Genomic DNA, 23,516 nt, shown 5'->3' with positions numbered 1-23,516 from the left:
TGCCCATTGACGTGTGTTTTGGAGGTGGAGTGGGTGAATTTCCCGGGAAGTCCCATCTAAAGTACGTGTCCGACATGAAGAGGGAGTTACAGCGGGCGTACGAGTTGGCCGAGGCGGCGGCTACCAAACAAAATCAGAAGAATAAGATGCGGTATGATCGAAAGGTGAAGTTTGTACAATTATTACCGGGCGACCGGGTCCTTTTACGGAATTTGGGACTCCCTGGTAAGCACAAGTTGGCAGATCGATGGGCGGCCAGCTCCTATGTAATAGAGAGCCAGATGCCGAACCTGCCAGTTTACCGGGTGAAACCCGAGGATGGAAAAGGGCCTATCAAGGTACTCCATAGGAATCACCTGCTGCCACTGGGTCAAGCGGAGCAGGTGGATAAGGAGCCCGAGTGGGAGGTTACGCCCAGTACAAGGACTCTGCGAGGGCGCGGAGAACGGGAAGAGCCCGCTGCTGAAGAGTGGGGACGGGTCCCTCACCCGGGAATGGCTACCGATTCAGAGGAGGACGACTCAGATGAGTGTGTCCTGTTCCCATTCGCTGGTGCTCCAGTACCAGGAGAGGAGGCTCCTGGCCCTTCCCATACTGAATTGGGAGAGAGGAGGGAAGGTCTTGAGGGTCAGATGGAGAGGTAGCCTACATTGGTGGGAGAGAGGGTGGAACCCGAGCGTGAGCCGGAGAGATCTCGGGTGAGGGAGGACCCCTGTGAGGAAGGGGGTGCGGGTCTGTCAGGTAGACCTGGGGTGTCTGAGACAGTGGGTTCGCAGGTGACGAGGGAGCCCAGTGGGGCAGAAGGGGTTTGGAGATCTCAGAGGATTAGGCGCCCCCCGGAGCGGTTGACATATGTGGTACCAGGAGAACCGAGTGTGATTTCTACTGCTCTGGGTAGTTATGTTACTGCTTTCTGCACCTGGGTTGGGTTTTGTGTGTTGCAAGAAGCTTTGGGGACCTCTTGTAATGCCATGAGGGCATGACATTTGCTGGTGGGGAGAGATTGTACAATGTCCGAGGTATGTTACTCAAAATGGCCTCGTTGGTTTGTTACAAGTACGAATGTTTCTTTGTCAGATAAGTGTTTCTCTCGCCATTGTTTCACTTTAGAATGGCTGATATAGTAATTGTCTTCATTTGTTAATCAATGGGGAATGTCATTGTGTCTTGTGATGCTGGGAACCTGGGGGAGGGGTTTTCGCGGGTTTCTTTGGGAGAGGCCGAGGAAGACGCTGAGGAAGGTGGACGTGTGCTGGACTGCTCGTAAGACCACCGGGGGGGTCACAGGTGCAACGGCCGGATGGGTCGATTGGTTCGTTGATTGAGCTCCAACGAGTGCAGTAAACAGACTGAACTTTGATAAGTTGGCGCCTTTTGTTTTTTCCTTGTATATATATATATATAAATATTGTATTGCCTACTATTTTTTAATTTTAGTAAACTCTTTAAAGTGTATTTCATAACGGTATTTGTTGTGGGTTTGATACTGTGGGCGGGCGCGAGGCATTAACTTGATTCTCACAGCACCTGCGTGTACGGGAGGTGGGTTGGAGAGTGGCTGGATCTCCTTTTTCCCCTAGACATATACCAGCCTGTTGGGTAAGGGTTACATAACATTACAGGATAAACAAGCAGGAATAACTCCTTCAATAGATATTACCATTCTCAACACACATGTGCCTCAACAAATGGGGAATCTCACAACAGGCATTGTCTGTGTTGTCAGTCAGACAACTGAATTATTTTCCATCAAATGAGCTTCCAAATCTTGCTATCTGTAATTTGTTGCCAAGTCCCGCTGCTGATTCCTTTCTCCTCATCATACATTCTTATCCCGACCATTGTCCAGAGCCCCAAACTCTGCAATGTGCGGACCCGCCGCTGGTTTCCGACCCTGCTTCGTTGAACATCCAATGGATGGTTTCCCATTTGGCTTTCAGTCTTTAGAGTAGAGTGGTGTTTTCTAACAACCCTTTAGATGCAGGGAAAATGGCCCAAAATATGGAAATGTGCCCTGAATAAGGAGGTTAACTCCCAATGTCATTCTTCGTCAACCCAGAGATCTGAGGGGTGAAGAACATCTCAGACAGAACTGCAACATGTGTGACTTCTTCAGTCAGTAGAAAAATTAAGGGAAACCTCTTCACCACTGGTTTGGAACCCATCACCACAGGGAAGCAGGAGATGAACAATAGGGGAGGATTTAAAAGGACTGTCAAGGAATAGAATCATTGGCAGGGTCCAGCCGGCCTGAGTCCACTAGTTGTGTTGTAAACTCACAGAGTTCCAAAGACAAAGTTTAAAATAGAACTGATTTATTTGTCTCAGATGCAGAATATTAAACTCCAGTCCCATTAAAGGAGAATGTGCAGCAGAAGAAACTCCTCCCATGCCCAGTGACCAGGGTGCAGAACTGGGTGTGGTGAGCAGCAGCAATAATTGCAGAGTTCAGCACCAGCAGTCAGTCTTGAAATTGCATTCAGCAATGGTGATGGAGAAATATCCAGCATTCAGCTTATTGAAACTTCCTGCCCAGTGTGAACCCGGCGGTGAGTCACAAGTATAACTTGCTGCAAGGTTTCACGGCTACTGTAATGGCCTCTATGTAATGTTTCACTGCTAAGGTAATTGTTTCTCTGCAGCAACAATGTTTAGGTTATGACTAGAGATAACAGGGTTTGGGAGTGCGGGGCTCTCCAATGGCAGAAATGCTGTTCTTTCCTGTGAGTCTGGAAGAGAGAATTTCACCACCTTTTGCTGGGGAGAAATGAGAAGATGTGAATGGAGAGAGTGGGCCCTTTTTCTTTCTTTTTGTTTTCTTTACTAACCCTATAGTCTAAGTAGGAATTATAAATCTCAATTGTTTAATCACATATTGTGTACAGTTTGTTATTTCAGTGTACTGATTTGGAACGGGACACATCATGAAGCATCCACCCAAATGAGATTTCTTAAGTTGGCTGGGTTGGGGAGCTATCACTCTAAAAGTTAAGCTGCTAGCCGAAGTGAGAGTTGCATATGGTTAGATGACTGAGTGAATCGATTCCCATATTCACAGCAGGTGAAAAGCCTCTCCCCAGTGTGAACTCAATGATGCACATTCGGTTGATTTGGCTGAGAGAATCTTATGCCAAACTCTAAGCAGGAGATCGGCCTCTACCCAGTGTGAACTCGCTGGTGAGCCATTAGGTGGGATGACTCAGCGAATCCCTTCCCACAGACAGAGCAAGTGAACGGCCTCTCCCCAGTGTGAACTCGCTGATGTCTATTCAGCTTATATGACCAAGTGAATCCCTTCCCACAGACTGAGCAGGTGAATGGCCATTTCCCCGTGTGGGCTGACTGGTGTCTCTGCAGGTGAGATGACCAATTGAATCCCTTCCCACAGACTGAGCAGGTGAACGGCCTCTCCCCGGTGTGAACTCGCTGATGTACCTTCAGTTGAGCTGACTGAGTGAATCCCTTCCCACAGACTGAGCAGGTGAATGGCCATTTCCCCGTGTGGGCTGACTGGTGTCTCTGCAGGTGAGATGACCAATTGAATCCCTTCCCACAGACTGAGCAGATGAATGGCCTCTCCCCGGTGTGAACTGACTGGTGACTCAGTAGCTGGGATGAAAGAGAGAATCCTTTCCCACAGTCTGAGCAGGCAAACGGCCGCTCCCCAGTGTGAACTCGCTGATGTAACTTCAGTTCGGATGAGCAAGTGAATCCCTTCCCACAGTCTAAGCAGGTGAACGGCCGTTCCGCAGTGTGAACTCGCTGGTGAGCCATTAGGTGGGATGACTGAGTGAATCCCTTCCCACAGACTGAGCAAGTGAATGGCCTCTCTCCAGTGTGAACTCTCTGATGTACCTTCAGGTGGAATGACGCAGTGAATCCCTTCCCACAGTCTGAGCAGGTGAATGGCCTCTCTCCAGTGTGAAATCTCTGATGTGATTTCAGTTGAGAAGACCAGCTGAATCCTTTCCCACAGACTGAGCAGGTGAACGGCCTCTCCCCAGTGTGAACTCGCTGATGGACCTTCAGGTCGGATGAGCAAGTGAATCCCTTCCCACAGTCCGAGCAGATGAACGGCCTTTCCCCAGTGTGAATTCGCTGGTGAACCTTCAGATGGGATGACTGAGTGAATCCCTTCCCACAGTCTGAGCAGATGAATGGCCTCTCTCCGGTGTGAACTCGCTGGTGTACTTTCAGTTCGGATGAGCAAGTGAATCCCTTCCCACAGTCCGGGCAGGTGAACAGCTGCTCCCCAGTGTGAACTCGCTGGTGTACTTTCAGTTTGGATGAGCAAGTAAATCCCCTCCCACAGTCTGAGCAGGTGAACGGCCTCTCTCCAGTATGAACTCTCCGATGCACCTTCAGATTAGATGACATAGTGAATCCCTTCCCACAGTCTGAGCAGGTGAACGGCCTCTCTTCAGTATGAACTCTCTGATGTACCTTCAGATTAGATGACATAGTGAATCCCTTCCCACACTCCGAGCAGCTGAATGGCCTCTCCCCGGTGTGAACTGACTGGTGACTCAGTAGCTGGGATGAAACAGAGAATCCCTTCCCACAGTCTGAGCAGGCAAACGGCCGCTCCCCAGTGTGAAATCGCTGATGTAACTTCAGTTCGGATGAGCAAGTGAATCCCTTCCCACAGTCTAAGCAGGTGAACGGCCGCTCCCCAGTGTGAACTCGCTGGTGAACCTTCAGATGGGATGACTGAGTGAATCCCTTCCCACAGTCTGAGCAGATGAATGGCCTCTCTCCAGTGTGAACTCTCTGATGTATCTTCAGGTGGAATGACGCAGTGAATCCCTTCCCACAGTCTGAGCAGGTGAATGGCCTCTCTCCAGTATGAACTCTCTGATGTGATTTCAGTTGAGAAGACCAGCTGAATCCTTTCCCACAGACTGAGCAGATGAATGGCCTCTCCCCAGTGTGAACTCGCTGGTGGACCTTCAGGTCGGATGAGCAAGTGAATCCCTTCCCACAGTCTGAGCAGATGAACGGCCTTTCCCCAGTGTGAATTCGCTGGTGAACCTTCAGATGGGATGACTGAGTGAATCCCTTCCCACAGTCTGAGCAGATGAATGGCCTCTCTCCGGTGTGAACTCGCTGGTGTACTTTCAGTTCGGATGAGCAAGTGAATCCCTTCCCACAGTCCGGGCAGGTGAACAGCCGCTCCCCAGTGTGAACTCGCTGGTGTACTTTCAGTTTGGATGAGCAAGTAAATCCCCTCCCACAGTCTGAGCAGGTGAACGGCCTCTCTCCAGTATGAACTCTCCAATGCACCTTCAGATGAGATGACATAGTGAATCCCTTCCCACAGTCTGAGCAGGTGAACGGCCTCTCTCCAGTATGAACTCTCTGATGTACCTTCAGATTAGATGACATAGTGAATCCCTTCCCACAGTCTGAGCAGGTGAACGGCCTCTCCCCACTGTGAACACGCTGATGTAATTTCAGTTTAGATGAGCAAGTGAATCCTTTCCCACATTCCGAGCAGGTGAACGGCCTCTCCCCGGTGTGAACTCGCTGGTGAGCCATTAGGTCAGATGACCGAGTGAATGCTTCCCCAAAATTCAACAGATGACCAGCCTCTGCCCAGTGTGAACTGACTGGTGTGTCCACAAGTGGAAAGACTGACTGAATCCCTCCTCACCCACAGAACAGGTGAATGGCCTTGCCCAGTATGAACTAGCTGATGTACCTTCAGTTGAGAAGGCCGAGTGATTCCATTTCCACTGTCTGATCAGGTGAATCGTTCCACCCTGTGCAAAATGATGGGTGTGTCAGTTGGTCAGATGATTCAGTGAATCCTTCCCCACAGTCTGAGCAGGAAGGATGATTGAGTGAATCCCTTGCTCCACTTCTTAAATATCTGGACAGAGACAGCAAAACTGGTGTGTTGAGCTCTAGATTCCCGTACACAAATTCCTGTCATTTTTGACCTGTAAAAAGATTTACAATATCTGTCAATGGGTGAAGGACAACATTTCAGATGAGTTCACATAAGTTGTCAAGGTGTGATCTGGCATCACACTGTAACAGTGAAGTTCAACCCAAGTTGGAGAGAGAAATCATCTCCTGACTGGGCAGGGTGCTGGTATCTGGAATGACCATCAAACTCTCTGATGCTCTTCCTGTCTCCATATGAATGGGGCATTTCTGCCATCTCCAATCCGTGACCTGGCTAAGTTTGACTCTCTCCACTGGTATTGTTCCCTGTTCCCACTGAGCTACATGGGTTCCTGGCCCCGCAATAACTGAAACACTCTCACACAAATAGCCAGCAGTGTATTGCATGAACCCCCCACTACCTGTGTAAAAAAACTTACCCCTGGCATCCCCTCAGTATCTATTTCAAAGCACCTTAAAACTATGCCCCCTCGTGTTAGCCATTTCAGTCCTGGGAATAAAACCTCTGGCTACCTACACGATCAATGCTCCTCGTCATCTTATACACCTAAAAAATGCACTAAACATAGACAAGGTAATTAAACATTGCATGAGGATTTGTTGGAAGTATACAGAATTATGAGGGTATAGATAGGGTAAATGCAAGCAGCTTTTTCCACTGAGGTTGGGTGGGATGACAACTAGAGGTCATGGGTAAGCGGGGAAGGTGAACATTTAATGGGTGCACATGGAAAAGCTCTTCACTGAATTGGTTGTGAGAGTGTGGCATGAGATGTCAGCACAAGGGGTACTTGTGAGCTCAGTTTCACCATTTGAAAGAAGTTTGGATGGGAGCCTGGATGGTAGGTGTATGGAAGGCGATGGTCCCAGTCAGGTAGTTGCAATAGATACCTTAAGTGGTTGTTTAAGCATTGACTAGATGGGCCAAATAGCCTGTTTCCGTACTGAACTCCTCCATGTTTCTGTGACAGAGAAGCTGGCCAAACTTGTTTGGAAGGGAAAAGGTAGGAGTGACAACAGGGCAGCAATGGCTGGAGTTTCTGGGAGCAATTCAGGAGCTGAGTGTTTGATATCTGAGGTCTGAACAACATCTGACTAGTGTCAAGAAAACAAACTCTCCTTATTGTCACAAAAACAAAGGAGCTGATTGTGTACTACAGGAGGAATGGAGACAGGCTAACCCCTATTGACATCAATAGATCTGGGGTTGAGAGGGTGAACAGCTTTAAGATCCTCAGCATGAAGATCACCAAGGATCTCAAATGCTCTGTACATACCGGCTGTGTTTTGAAAAGAGCACAGCAGCACCTCTTTCTCCTCAGATGGTTGAAGTTGCTTGTTGTGGGCCCCAAATCCTAAGAACTTTCTACAGAGAGACAATAGAGAGCATCCTGAGTGGATGCAGCACTGCCTGGTATGGGAACTGTACTTCCCTCAATCGCAGGACCCTGCAGAGAGTGGTGCGGACAGCCCAGTGCATCTGTAGATGTGAACTTCCCACTATTCAGGAGATTTACAGAGACAGGTGTGTAAAGAGGGCCCAAAGGATATTGGGGACCCAATTCACCACAACCACAAACTGTTCCTACTGCCACCATCCAGGAAACGGTACCACAGCAAAAGGACTAATAGGCTTTGGGACGTCATTTTCTACCAGGCCATCAGAATGATTAATTCATGCCGATACAATTGCATGTTGATGTTATATTGACTCTTCTATGTATAAACAATATATTATAAGTTACTATAAATTACACATTGCACATTTAGATGGAGAGTAACATAAAGATATTTACTCCTCACGAGTATGAAGTATGTATGTAATAAAGTCAATTCAATTCGACTCAAATCACCCTCTCCACTATCCGTTCTGTCACTCTGGCTCCCATTCCCCATACAACTTATTTTAACCACTTCAACCCCTCACTACACCAGCTCTAGCAAATCTTAATACTAGGATATTAGTCCACTTCTTGTTCCATTCCCATAACTAATGAATTCCCTATCACTTATTTGACTTTTCACTGCCAGGTAATCCCCCCAACAGTTTCTAAATTGGTCCAGCTGCTGTTGTGTGGGATGTCCGCAAGAGTACTCTTCGATGGCTGTTTAACTTCATTCACCTGCCTGACTCTCACCCAGTTTCCTGTGTCCTGCACCTTGGGCGTAACTCACCTCTCTTCATGTCACATGCATCACCCCCTCTGACTCCCAGCTGATCCAGAATTCATCAATTTCAAGTCCCAGCTCCTTCAAGTTCAGGGCTACAAGCTGCAGCTGGATGCACATCTTGTAGGTGAGGGCATCAAGGACACTGGCAGTCTCTGCACCTTCCCTCCAATACCCCCTCTAATTTCTAATGACCAGTGTGCACATAAATCATGTACTGTGCTTATTTTTACCAAGTGACAACATGTGCACAGTGATTTTTATATAGTGAGGTATTCATTTTAACAGCTAGCAGATCACTGTCAATAAGAACTATGACCTGCTCTGGGTTTGATCGAGTTCATCTGCACTCTCACACGAACTATGTAGCGGGAGTGTAACGGGTAATGAAGGATTTTCTTACCAGAGCTTTTACACATTGTCCATGTGGTTTGCTTGCTAAATTACACTTCAAAAAGTTAGAGTTCCAAATATCACTCCACTTTTCCCACTTGTAAATTCTCCAGCAACTTTTGCATCACCACAATACACACAGGTAACACCAGTTTCTATATTGGACAAAAACATTTCCCCCGAACCCTCCTGAAGAATTAAGGATATATACAAAACAAAATCATTTTGAACCTATGTAACCTCTGGCTAAAAGAATAATTGGGACTGAATAGGAATATCTGAACCGAAGTAAACACTGTCTTCAGTGGTTAGCGAAGACAGGCTCATTACCAGTTCTACGGCTCTACGGCTTGCAGAGAGACACACTGAGAGATGATAACATTATACACTGGACCCTCATTAGTTGATAACATTATACATTGCACCCTCATTAGTTGATAACATTATACACTGGACCCTCATTAGTTGATAACATTATACATTGTACCCTCTTTTGAGTAAAGGGGGGAGGACTCACTGATAAGGACAGGAATAAACATCTGTTTGTAATTAAGTCAGGGCCTTGCAAAGGGAATAACTGTTAAGGACTAGACAGTGTATCCATCTGTAATTAAAACCTTCATTTAGCAAACTCTCTTATCTAATTAAGTTTGGAGACAACAGACTTGGTGGGCGTACCAGTTCAAATAACATCTTGCAATAGGAATGTATGGGGCTTACTATGTATAAATATATGGCTGTAACCTGATTAAGTCAGTCCACTTATCAGATGGTGGCAGTGCTTACATGCCTTCCCTTTGACAACAGGGTCTCAAACTCCTGCTGGAAAATGAACTGTGGCGACAATAAGAAGCTGGTCCGCCGAGTTTTATTCAACTTCAACATTTGGAGTCACAAACACGATCCCAATATAGGGAGTGCTGAGCAGATCGGCTGAATGAAGATGTAAAGTGGAACAGCATATTATCAACAAGTTGGAGGAATAATGCATGTGAGAAAGGGAAACAGGTATGTACTGCAGAAGGAACGCCAAAGGTTGGGAGATGCTAAAAGTGGAGCATGAATGGGTGGATGGGCACCAAAAACAAGAGCAGGAGAAACAACGTAAGCAAACCGAGGTTGGTCCAGATAGGAGAGAAGGGCAGGAATATCAGTCTAAAGTTCGAACTTACAGGAAAACAAGGGATCGCAACCCCCATGTTTGAGGACAGTGGCCATGCTGAGGAGTGGGCACCCACCGTACCTCTCCTACCTTACCAGCGGCCAAGTTCACCCAGTGCCCCCGAACCCCAATCCTCCCAGTACCCAGATACGGTGGCTGCTCAGGTAAAACAGCGGCACAGGGAAGGGGATCTCTACACCCTGAGATCCCGAAAGGGAATACCGGGGATTGTTCCGAGACAGGGAGGGAAGAATCCAATAAATCCCCAGAGTTAGTGGCTCCACAAAGACAACTGCCCACTCTAATGCTGCTCAATCCATGAGCAGGAGGAGGGACAGCCCTCAGTGATTCCTGTGTATGCACCCTGGAAGCCTCAAGATATGATAATGATCATGAATCAGGCCCCAGATAGAAAAGAAAAACCAGCACAGTTTGCTCAGTGTGTCCACAGTACTACACAAATGTCTAAAGAGAATCCACAAGATTTATTCAGTCTCTGCTGCATGATTCTGTCAGCTGATGAGGGGTGGAAATGGAAGGCAGAATTGCGATACCAAACCTATCCGGAGTTACAGGCGGGAAACCATAATGAGAATGAACAGACAGACCAGATTATTCAAGCCTTGGAAAGGGCTCTCCAGCAACCTGTAAACATCACTAAAGTACTTGAATGCAATCCGAACCCTGGGGAATCAGGATCAGACTATTGGCAGTGATTTGTGGCCTGCTATGGCACTTTCACAGGAGACCAAGCCTTTTAATAATGGGAATCTGTCCCCCCAGTTTAATGTCCTACTGCTCCAAAACTTACCAACTAAGCCAACATGATTTAAACAGATAATACGGATTGGCCTGACAATGACCGAAATTGAATGTGATGAGCTTTAACATATTATTGGAACCTGATTTTCGATTCCTGATCAACCCCGAAAGGAACTAATATTTAAAGTGAGCATGTTCAGCGGGAAGAAGGATGCAAACGGGCTATATCTTGGGATCAGAAATGGGATCAAAAACCTACCATGGGATAGGTGGGGACAACAACCCGTTTAGAAATTGACAAGCAAAGATCCCTCAGGAAGAGCCCAATGTAATATTGACAGTTGCTGGAATTTCAATTCCGTTTATGATTGATATGGGGCAACCAAAAACACCCTCGATCAGGAAATACTATCAAAAGGGATTCCAGCTATCAGACGCTACAATCACTCTGTCAGTGTTCGAAGGCACGGAACGAACGTATTCACGTACCCAGCCACTGCAGGTGGAATTCCAGGGGAACCAGTGTGAGGTTTCATTTACAGTCACCACCAGACGGGGGGTGAAATCTCGTAGGGAGAGACTTGCTCTGCCTTGGAAGTCGAGATTCTATACATGGACAAGGATATCATGCCGGAACTGCGAACAACTGATAGCTTCCCGTGGCACTTTGACCCTACGTGGTGCTCATCTGAGGAATCCCCTCAAGGGACAGAAGTTCCCAGTCCTGGTGATTGGAGAGGTTAAAGGAAGAGATGGTACTGCATTTCCGGACGAAGTTCCAGATTTCTTTTGGTGACAGACAGGACTGGTGGTTCCCTATACCACCAGTGGGTTTGCCCTGTGTTCAAGCCGAAGAGCCCAGGGTTCCTTGCCTACACCCTGATGAAACAAGCCTCCAGCACCGAGGGAGACTGGCAAGACTTGGCCGTGGGCCAACTCCGATACTGGCAGGAGTCTGAGGTGAAGACGGGACATCTGGTAAGACATTCTTTTAATATTGACCAAACCCAAGATGTTGTACCCCATCTCTGGGCAATTGCAGTCCATGATGTCAGCCCTCCTGTCTGGATCACAGTGAATGAAGCACATACTCTCCCATCCATTCTGCAATACCCCCTCTAGCCCGTCCAGATCACAGCAAAAGAAGGACAGACTCTCCCATCCATTCTGCAATACCCCCTCTAGCCCGTCCAGATCACATTGAAAGAAGGACAGATTCTCCCATCCATTCTGCAATACCCCCTCTAGCCCGTCCAGATCACAGTGAAAGAAGGACAGACTCTCCCATCCATTCTGCAATGCCCCCTCTAGCCTGAGGAAACGTTTTATAAGGATGGAAGCTCTTTTGTGGATCCAGCAGGGAAACGATGCAATAGTGACGGACAGTGAAATAATTGAACAGGCCTCTTTTGAAGCAGCTGTCTCCCCCCAGAAGGCTGAGCTGTTTGCTCTGACTCGTGCCTGTATCCCAGCAACAGACTAAAGTGGGAACGTTTACACAGACTCCGCTTTGCATTTGGGATTGTACATGACTACGGGGCTCTCTGGGAACATGGGGATTCCTGACTTCCTCCTGCCACCCCATTAGTAACGCCACCTTTGTAAACAACTTACTCACCGTTCTACAGCTACCTCGAGTTTTGTTCTTCTCAGGGGCTGCCTCTGAGGAGGAGTGAAAACTGTGGTCCCAGATGGGGTGCCAGAAAGACCCCGACCTAGGTTTTTGGATCACCCAGTGGGACAAGTTTATGTTCCTACACAGTTTTTACCAATATTGGTTGATTATATACATAATTGTACACACCTGGGAAAGCAGGGAATGGTTGGTAACCTGTACCCTGCACACCGGGTACGATTCCCTTGACAGGTGGATCTTTTTCGTGTCTACAAGTTGATTTTATTGAATTGCCTAGAGTACATTGCTACAGATACTACTTAGTTATTATAGATCTGTTCAGTTGATGGATTGAAGCTATAGCAACTACCATTAATACTGCTGTGACAGTTGTGAAGGTATTATTACGGGAAATAATTCCCAGGTACGACCTGGCCAGAGATGCTGAGCTCAGACAATGGCCCACACTTTGTGGTGAAAGCAAATGAAGGGGTATGTAACAAACTAGCTATCAAGCAACAATTCCACTGTCTACACCACCCACGGGCCGCTGGCAGAGTGGAGAGAGCCAATGGCACTCTGAAGAGTAAACTGGCCAGACTAACAGTGGAGACTGGACTCACTTGGTTGAAGGTCCGACCATTAGCCCGATTCCACATGAGGGTTACCCCACAGGGGAAAACAGGGTTGTCACCAGCTTAAATCATTTCCGGATGGCCCATGAGGACACCCTGGGAACAAAGTCTCAGGATTAAAGGCAAGGTGAATAAGAATAAGGAACCTTGGTTCTTGATGGATATTGGAACTCTGATAAAGAAGAGAGAGATGTATGGCATATATGAGAAACGGAGCAAAGAAGGTATTTGAGGAGTATAAAAAGTGCAAAAAAATACTTAAGGAAGAAATCAGGAAGGGCTGAAAGAAGACATGAGGTGGCGTTGGCAGTCAAGGTGAAGGATAGTAAGAGCTTCCACAGGTATATTAATAGCAAAAGGATAGTTAAGGGATAAAATTGGTCCTCTTGAAGATCAGAGTGGTCGACTATGCATGGAACCAAAAGAAATTGATGAGATGTTAAATGTTTTTTTTTGTGTCTGAATTTACTAAGAAAACTGGTTTGGAGTCAATGGAAATAAGGCAAACAAGTATTGAGGTCATGGAACCTATACGGATAGAAGAGGAGGAGGTGCTTGCTACCTTGAGTAGATAAATCTCCAGGACCTGACAGGGTATTCCCTTGGACCTTGAAGGAGACTAATGTTGAAATTGCAGGGACCCTGACAGATATATTTAAATGTCATTATCTATGGGTGAGGTGCCAGAGATTTGGAGGATAGCTCATGTTGTTCTATTGTTTAAAGCATGCTCTAAAAGTAATCTGGGAAATTATAGGCTGGTAAGTTTGATGTCGGTCATGGGTAATTTATTGGAAGGAGTACTAAGAGATAGGATCGTCAATTATTTAGATGTACAATGTCCTGTGTATGTTACTCAGAATGGCCTCTTTGGTTTGTTACAAGTAGGAATGTTTCTTTGTCGGATAAGTGTTTCTCTCACCGTTGTTTCACTTCAGAATGGCTGATATGGTAATTGTATTCATTTGTTAATCAATGGGGAATGTTACTGTGTCTTGTGATGCTGGGAATTTGGAGGAGGGGTTTTTTTCGCGGGTTTTTTTTTGGTGGAAGGGAGAGGCCGAGGAAGACGCTGAGGAAGGTGGACGTGTGCTGGACTGCTCGTAAGACCACCGGGGTGATCCCAGGTGCGACGGCCGGATGGGTCGATTGGTTCGTTGATTGAGCTCCAACGAGTGCACTAAACAGACTGAACTTTTTAAAGTGTATTTCATAACGGTATTTGTTGTGGGTTTGATACTGTTGGCGGGCGCGAGGCATTAACTCGATTCTCACAGCACCTGCGTGTATGGGAGGTGGGTTGGAGAGTGGCTGGATCTCCTTTTTCCCCTAGACATATACCAGCCTGTTGGGTAAGGGTTACATTTGTGGGCTTACCACTTTTATTCTGGCAGGCACATACAAACTCTACTCCCTCACTTCTGAAGAACTCACACTTACAAGTATTCCTTTGCTAGAAAAACCGCCAGTCCCAATCCACACTTATTAGATCTTTCTGATACCATCAAAATTGTCTTTTCTCCAATTTAGAAACTCAAACCATGGTCCAGCCCTCTCTTTTTCCATATTTACTTGGAACCTTATGTCATTACGATCGCTAGATACAAAGTGTTCCCATACACTAATTTCTGTCACTAATGCTAGATCATTTCCTAACAGCTTACCGCACACCTCTATGTCGGGAATACGACGTCCTGATTAAGAGCACATTTGACAAACTCTACCCCATTTAGTCCTTTTACAGTATGGGAGTTCCACTCAATATATAAAAAGTTAAAATCGCTTCCTATATCAATCTTTGTTTCTAAGCATTGTCTGCGATCTCTACAAAGTTTTTTTTTTCTAAATCTCTCAGAGTGTTGGGAGCAACCAAGTCCCAATAATGTCTACAATATCACAATTCCCTGTCCTGAGCTCATCTGGCTTTCCTACGACGCTTCTTGCATTCTGATATACACAGCTCAGCACGTTCATCATACCATGCTTAACCTTTTGTCTGCTGACTCTATTTGAGGTCTGAACAACATCTTTCTGGTGTCAAGAAAGCAACCTCTCCCTCAATATCACAAAAACAAGGGAACTGGTTGTGGATTACAGAAGGAATGGAGACAGGCTAACCCCTTTTGACATCAATAGATCTGGGGTTGAGAGAGTGAACAGCTTTAAGTTCCTCAGCATAAACATCACCAAGGATCTCATGTGGTCTGTACATACCGGCTGTGTGGTACGTGGCCGTGTGCCTCTTTCACCTCAGACGGTTGAAGAAGTTTGGGATGGGGCCCCAAATCCTAGGAACTTTCTACAGGGGCACAATTGAGAGCATTCTGACTGGCTGCATCACTGCCTGATATGGGAACTGTACTTCCCTCAATCGTAGGGCTCTGCAGAGAGTGGTGCGGACAGCCCGGCGTATCTGTAGTTGTGTGCTTCCCATTGTTCAGGACATTTACAGAGACAGGTGCGTAAAAAGTCCCAAAGGATCATTGTGGACCCAAGTCACTCCAACAACAAACTGTTCCAGCTGCTACCTTCCAGGAAATGGTACAGCAGCATAACAGCTGGACCAACAGGCTCCTGGACGGCTTCTTCCACCAGGGCAACAGACTGATTAATTTATGCTGATACAATTGTGTTTCTGTTATAATGACTGTCCTAAGTATAAACTATTTATTGTAAATTACAGATTGCACATTTAGATGAAGAAGTAATATGAAGATTTCTACTCCTCATGTATATGAATGGTATAAGTCAATTCATTTCACCCGCTTCACCATCTGTTCTGGCATTCTGACTCCAATTCCCCCCTGCAAATTTAGTTTCACCAAACACCCTCCACTCCACACACTAGCAATAGCAAGCCTTACCACTAGGATATTAGATCACTGCTAGTTTTAATTTCCGAACATTTGACTTTCCTCTGCCAGGTAACCCGCCCCCCCAACAGTTTGTAAAGTGGTCCACCTGTTGTTGTATGAGATGACCCCAAGAGTACTCTGTGATGGATATTTAACCTCATTCCCCTTCCTTACTCTCACCCAGTTTAATGTGTCCTGCACCTTGGGTGTAACTCACCTCTCTTGATGTTATAACTATCACCCCCTCCAACTCCTAGATGATCCAGAATTCATCCATTTCCAGCTTCAGCTCCTTAAAATGCAGGGTTACAGGCTGCAGCTATATGCACATCTTGTATGTGAGGGTATCAGGGGCACTGGAGGTCTCCCCGCCTTCCCACCAATGTCCTGTCTAATTTGTAATGACCGGTGTGCTGAAACACCTTGCGCTGTGCAATTTTTACCCACTGACAACAAGACATGCACACTGAATTTTAAATAGGGAGGTACTTCTTTTAACAGCTAGCAACTCACTGTCGATAAGAACTTTGATCTCCTCTGGGTTTGATCAAGTTCATCTGCACTCTCACACAAACTATGTAACAGGCCTGTTGTGGGTTATGAAGGATTTTCTCACTTGAACTTTTGCAAACCGTCCATATGTGATTTGCTTGCTAAATGATACTTTCAAAGGTCAGATTTCCAAATATCACTCCCCACTTGCAAATTCTCCAGCAAATTTTGCATCGCCACAATACTGTAATACCAGTTTCTGTATTGTACATAAATATTTCCTCTGAAATCTCCCCCAAGTGACAGATGGTGTTGAACTCAGTGAATGCAATGCCAATGAATATGAAGGGAAGGGCAGTAGTCTGTCTCACTGGAGTCTGGCACATTTGTGAAGTGAAAGCTACTTGTAGCCCAGGGCAAAGGTGTTTGATGTCATTATGCACCCAGGGAGAACGGGACAAAACATGTTCTCACCGGTAGAAAAGTCCAGAGCAAGAGGAGGTAGAGGAAGCAACAGACACAAAATGCTGGTGGAGCTCAGCAGGCCAGGCAGCATCTATGGAAAAGAGTACTCAAGCTGAGTTCCTCCGGCATTTTGTGTGTGTTGCTTGGATTTCCAGCACCTGCAGATTTTCTCTTGTTTGTGATCGGAGATAGAACAAAGGTGATTTTCTCAACTGGTGATGTAAAAGATTTTGTTCCCTTTCTCTGAGTTCCTAATCCTTGCGTTTAGATAGCTGGAGCTCAGCTCTGTCTGAGAGATCCATCGGTTCCCATTCACTCATCAGCCGGAAGCTCCCCGGGGTCCGTGTACGGATCGCGGGGCTGAGAGAGAGGGAAGAGAGCAGGACTGTCCCAGGATTGCGGACTATGATGTCCGGAGTTCACAGCAAGTGTCCCTCAGTCGGTGTTTAAGATAGCAGCCCAGAAAATCATTCTTACCTTTACCGATCCTCCGGATGTCCTTTGTCTACGGCGCGCATGCGTGCTATTCGGTGACGTCATCGACCTTGATGCCTGCGTATTTGATCGTTGCTTCAGAAGCAGCGAAATTTTAAACCCAGGGCTTTATGAGTAATCGCGGTGCCATTAAACATTCCTGCTAGCACCCGTTTCATGTCCACACCTCAGGGTTTTTTTTTCTGTGTCGAAAACTCAGCAGCTGTTTTAACGTAGAAAGTGGCTCCCAAAAACAATATCAACAGGCATTCTATTTACCTAATGCCTCTCGTATAACCCTCTTACAGAGGCAGATATAAAACACAAGAGATTCTGCAGTTGCTAGAAACACACACACACACACACACACACACACACTCACACACACACACACACACACACACACACACACACACACACGCACACACACACACACACACACTCACACACACACACACACACACAAACAGACACACACGCACACACACACACACACACTCACACACACACACACACACACAGACACACACACACACACACACACACACACACACACACACACAATGCTGGCGGAACTGTGCAGTTCAGGTAGCAACTAAGCAGAGGAGTACACAGTCTAGGCATGCTGAAGGGGCTCGGCGTAAACGTTGTCTATTTATTCCTCTCCACATTTGCTGCCTGATCTGTTGATTTCCTCCAGTATTTTGCAGAAATTAACCACCTTTTTTTCCAATCAAGCAGATTCCAAATGTGTCTGATCTTTCATTTGTAGCCACATCCTGCAGGTTCGGTTTCTCTTCTTCCTCCTCCTTGTAAACCAGGCCCCATCTCTTTCTGGAGCCCCAAATCTCTGACTGGCAACTTGGTTTCTGACTCTGCTCCATTCACTCGCTAGTCTGCTGTCAGACTTCAGATGTTCATTGTAACAACCCAGCAGTTCGAAGCGAAGACCTTTGAAATTAGTGAGAATGACCTAAAACATTGAAAAGAGCGGGGAAGAAGGAGTTTAACCAACTTCGTCCGGGGCCCTGAACAACGTCACAACCACAGTGAGCTCATCCTCTTGTTCAGCCCGGAGAAAATCATGCAGGAAATTCATGCAGGTGTATAAGATGATGAGAGGCATTGGTCGTGTGGATAGCCAGAGGCTTTCCCCAGGGCAGAAACGGCTAACACGAGGGGGAATAGGTTTAAACTGCTTGGAAGTAAGTACAGAGGAGATGTCAGAGCTAAGATTTTTAAACAACAGTGGTGTGTGTTTATGGAATGCAGTGCCAGCGATATGGTAGAGTCGGATAAAATAGGATCTTTTAAGAGACTCAGATAGGTACATGGAGCTTAGGAAAATAGGTGGCTATGTGGTAGGGTAATTCTAAGCAGTTGGGACTAAGATAAAGGCCAAACTGTCTGCAATGTGCTGTAGATTTCTCTGATTCTATGAAATTCAATGGCAATCTCCTATCCCTTGGAGTGGTGACTAGTTGCAACCTGTCATCTCAGGGAACGCGAGAGGAGAAAGGCAGGGATGTATTTTCATATACTGATATGGAACAGAATCATGGGAAGGGACCAGATGGTCCCTCCTGGCATTTGAAGTGGTAAAATCAGAGTCAGCAATGGTAATGAACATCGGGAGTAGGTGATTAGGCTTTTTCGTTGGAGATCGATAAACTGCCGGTAGTGTGTGTCTGGATGAGTGGGTCGTTTACAGACTGGAAGGAGGTAGCGTTTGGAGTACCCCAGAGATCAGTCTCTGACCACAGTTGTTCACAGTTTAATGTCCTGGCGGAGGCGGCGAGATGTGAGATGTCCCAGTCTGCTGGTGACGCAGAAAGAGTGGAGTTGGGGGAGGGGAGGCTATTCACATGCAATTTCGTAGCTTTGCAATCAGTACATAGTGCACTGTGGGGCTGCAGTGGCGGGTTCCAATTTGCTAATTAAATTTGCTGACGGCACTACATTGATCGGCCGGATCCCAAATAATAACGAGGCAGCGTATAGAGAAGAAGTCATCACCCCGACACAGTGGTGTCAAGAAAACAATCTCTCCCTCATTGTGACAAAAACAATGGAGCTGGTTGTGGATTACAGGAGGAATGGAGACAGGGACCGAATTCAACATGTCCAAGTATGTTATTGACACAAATCATTTTAATATTGATCATGACCCAATGTATTTTATATGTTGTTAATGACATAAAGCATATTTATAGATTGTTACTGACAGAGAATCGTATAATTTGTGTTCCTTGTGTTATCTGAAAGTACTTGCCCGTGATAGAGGCAGAGTGCTTCTCTGTACCTGTACCTTCCCGTACTTGTGCACTTGGCAATAAATTCAAAAGGACCTGAGAAATCTCAGTGAGATTTGATTAGTGATGATCATCTTGGCAGCTCGGTAGGTCGAATGTATGAGACAGTACACTGTTAAATGCAAAACCCTGAACAGTGTCGATGATCAGCGGGATCTTAGACACCAAGTTCATCGCTCCCTGAAAGAGACTGCACAGATTGATCGGGTGGTTAAGAAGGCAAATGACATGGTTGTCTTTATTAGTTGAAGCATTGAGTTCAAAAGTCGGGAAGTTGTGTTGCGGCTGTTACGAGCCTGCGGTCGTACTGTGACTGTTTCTTTAAGAGCGCCGGCGTGAGGAGGCGGGACTATGACGTCAGTCACAGGCTGACAGCGCTGACTGTGGACTGAACCATAAGAGAGAGAGAGAGAGCGATCTGCAGACAGGCAGTCGGTCAGTCTAAAGAGAGAGAGAGAGAGAGAGAGAGAGAGAGAGAGAGAGAGAGCGATCTGCAGACAGGCAGTCGGCCAGTCTAAAGAGAGAGAGAGAGAGACTGGAAAAGCTGATCGCTTCAGTTAGTCGCAGCTGAGGCTTGGAACTCTCCTATGCCCACAAGAGTGGGTTGATCATCGGTACACGGAACCACAACGAATGTGTGTGGCTGTCACTTCGTATAATCCATAGGAGTGGGGTTTGGAATATCTTGTGTTAACCTTTGCCTGGGTATGTTGTGTGGTAACCCCGGGAAGACGGTATTCCTGTGACAGGTCACTTTTGCAGATAACTCGTATGTGGACGGATTCAAAGGATATGAATTTCGACGGCGGTTATTTTGAAGTAACCTTTTCTCTATTTTTCACCCTGGATTACAAATATCTCTCTCCCATCATTTATTCCGTGGATTACTGAACTTTCCTACTTTACCATCTCAAGACTCTGAGCTTTGTTCCCTCAGGCTCGATAATCTGTGAGTCATATTTACACATATATACACATAACACTGTAAACTTTCCTTTATTTCGTGGTTACTGTATTATATAAGTCAGTACTACTAAAGATAATGGTGTTAACATCAAAACCAGACTCCAGTGTGAACTCTATTGCTGCTGGTTCGTTTCTAAAACGTTACAGTTCGGAACACAGTTTTATAAAACTAGTTAGCCCACATCTGGAGTGTTTCATACAGTTCTGGTCGCCCCCATTCTCGGAAGGATGTCGGGGCTTTGTACAGGGCGCAGAAGAGGTTTACCAGGACCCTGCCTGGATTAGAGGGCATGAGCTATAACGAGAGGCTGGACAAACTTGTGTTGTTTTCTCCAGAGCGGCGCAGGCTGGGGTGAGACTGGATGGACGTTTATAAGATTACGAGAGGAATAGATCGAGTGGACAGACGATATATTTTTCCTGGAGGTTGAAATGTCTAATACATTTAAGGTGAGAGGAGATGTGAGCGGCGTTTGCGTCTTTCCACAGAGTAGTGGGTAAACGGACATCTGTCTGGGGGTGAGAGACCAAAGCGGCCATGTGATCCCGTTTCCTGTTCACGTTTTTCTGCAGATCTGCAGCATCTGCGGGTCACTGCTCTACCTATACGTGTAGCTTCATCTTTCCCCGTTCAGACAAGGCAGTGAGATCCGGATCTGTCACGTCCTCTCGTTGTGATAGAAAATATGTTTTTTTTCGGCAATATTTTCTGCATGTTTCATTCCACTGTTTTCACCTGCTGTAGTGCAGCCGTTGTTTCTGGGTGTCTGACCCACTTATGTGAGAATTTAGCTTTTTATAATTATCTGAGCTTCTCATAAATGTGTACAGTTCAGTTAAGCTTCACTTCCATTAGTTCCAAAGCAACAACCCAGTCAGTCAAACAGTCGGCACAATTAAAATAGTTTATTACATCTTTTTTTCATTTTGTATGATTTATATAATTTAACTATGTGATATTTCTATTCTTGTATTAAATCACAATTGTTAAAAATCTGTGGTTAAAAGTTAGGTTCTCCTGCTGAACGAATTTCATGACATATGCCAGTGCTATTAAACTTGATTCGGATATTGACATGGGAGACCCACCACCGGTCACCTGATCCAATTAAAATGGGGAATTTGTTTATTATCATCACGTACTGAACTACAGTGAAAATCTTCCCTGATGTACCATCCACACAGATCGATACATTACAACAGTACATTGAGCTGATAGATGACAGAACATTAACTGTAACAAAGCATTTTGGCTGCAGTGCAGTGCAGATAGACATATGGTGCAGCGTCACGTCGACTTACATTGTGAGGTTGAGTCAATTTTATCATTCATTTGGCTTATAACTGCAGACAGGAAGCCATCCTTCAACATGGTGTTACGCGCTTCAAGGCTTTTGTATCTCTCCGCCAATGTGGGAGCGGGATTGCAGCTAGAATGTCCAGGTTATGAGGTTCTTTGAGTACATGGCCTGATTTTCCGAGGCAGGGGAAGTGTAGGAAGAGTCCATGGAGTGGAGGCTTGTTTCTCTGATGTTCTCTGCTCTCCAAAGTTCTCTGCAGTTGCTTGCAGTCATGGGCAGAGCAGTAGCCATACGAAGGTGTGAAGTATAGAGAAGAAGCTCAGAGACCTCGGCCTTCACCCTGCCTTGTGTAGCTGGAAACTGGTCTTCCTGTCAGATCGCCGGCAGGTGGTGAGAGTGGGCTCCCTCACCTCTCTCTTTCTCTGACCTTCCGCACACAAACCCCACAGGGTTGTCTCTTTGGCCCTCTCCTTTACTCTCTGTGCATCCATGACTTGTGTTGCCACCCACAGCTCCAATCTGCTAATTAAATTTGATGACAACACTACATTGATTAGCCTAATCTCAAATAACAACTTTCAATAGATCATATGCCTCCTGACACGGCTCGGTCCAAACCAACTGTTCACCCTTCTTCAGGAGATTATTCAGAGGAAGTGCGATAGCAGCAAAGTTCTGACAGAACTTACGATAATATCCATCCATTCCCAGAAACCTAAGAGCCTTCTTAGCAGTCAGAACAGGAACTTGAGAAATTGCCTGGGCTTTTGCCCAAGCAGGAGCCATCTTGCTTTGACCTACAACATAGCCAAGACAGGTCACACTGGCATGGCCAAATTCACTCTTAGCCAAGTTAACTGTAAGGTTGTCCTAGGAAAGCCTGTCAAACAGCTTTTCTACTGCAGAGATATGCTCTTCCCAAGTGTCACTCCGTGTGCCCGAGTTATCAATATAGACATCTGTGTGTTCTCTCCCTCGAATTACAAAATCAATCATTCTTTGGGATGTTCCTGGAGCATTTTTCCTTCCAAAAGGCAAAATACTGTATTGATCCAACCCAGATGGTGTCACACATGCAGAAATTTCTCTACCTCTGTCCATCAATGGAACACACCAAAACCCTTTCAACAGATCTATCATTGTAAGAAATTAGCTGTTCCAACATTATCGATACAATCATTATTCCTAGGGATAGGATAGGCATCTGTTTTTGTTACTGCATTTATCTTCCTATAATCAGTGCAAACTCTAACACTACCATCAGGTTTTGGCACAATAACACAGGGTGAGCTCCAATCTTATGCTGAAGGACTAATAATATCATTTTCTAGCATATATTCAATTCATTGCTCAGCCACATTACACTTTTCTACGTTCATGCGATATGGGTGTTGTGTATTAGGTTTGGCTTGACCAATATCTACATCATGTACTACGACCGTGGTTTGCTTGGGAACATCCGGAAATAAATCGTTAAACTTCAGAATTAATTCTTTCAGCTGTTGTTGTTGCTTTGGCTGCAGATGAGCCAACTTGTTAACAATGTTTTCTGGAACAACTGCGTTCACTAGCCTAACTGGGACCACGTTTGGCTTGTGAAAATTCTCAGACGAGTCAATTGCTTCATTCTCAGGGCTGCCAGATTCATATGTTTTAACAACAACACTCAAAGATTGTGCCTGCTTGTCAAAATAAGGCTTTATCATATTCATGTGTACCACCTGTGTTCGTTTACGTCGATCATGTGTTTTAATAACATAATTCAGATAATTAATTTGAGAGACTATTTCATACGGTCTATTGAATTTCGCCTGAAGTGGATTCGTCAACATAAGGCAAGCACCTTATCTCCCACCCGGTATTTTCTTTCACAACCCTGCTTATCAAACCAACACTTCATTTTGTTTTGAGAAATCTTTAAGTTTGTCTTGCTCGACTACAGGCTTGCTGTAGTTTATTCTTGAACTTCATGACAAAGTCAAACAAGTTAAAATGTACATCCCTA

At 45.8% G+C, this 23,516-nt stretch overlaps 1 protein-coding gene across 1 annotated transcript in view; it reads right to left on the bottom strand.

Annotated features, from left to right (window-relative positions):
• The window catches only part of LOC132389012 (uncharacterized), a 48,328-nt gene extending 31,073 nt beyond the window's left edge, over positions 1-17,255 (bottom strand). The window contains exon 1 of the mRNA XM_059961428.1: positions 16,936-17,255. Coding sequence (XP_059817411.1) covers positions 16,936-16,998 — 63 coding nt within the window. The 5' untranslated portion in view covers positions 16,999-17,255. The remainder of the gene's footprint in view (positions 1-16,935) is intronic.
• Positions 17,256-23,516: the final 6,261 nt, after the last annotated feature.

The sequence above is a fragment of the Hypanus sabinus genome, unplaced genomic scaffold (assembly GCF_030144855.1).
Source record: "Hypanus sabinus isolate sHypSab1 unplaced genomic scaffold, sHypSab1.hap1 scaffold_460, whole genome shotgun sequence".
Lineage (NCBI taxonomy): Eukaryota > Metazoa > Chordata > Chondrichthyes > Myliobatiformes > Dasyatidae > Hypanus > Hypanus sabinus.
This window is presented reverse-complemented; position numbering and strand designations above follow the sequence as displayed.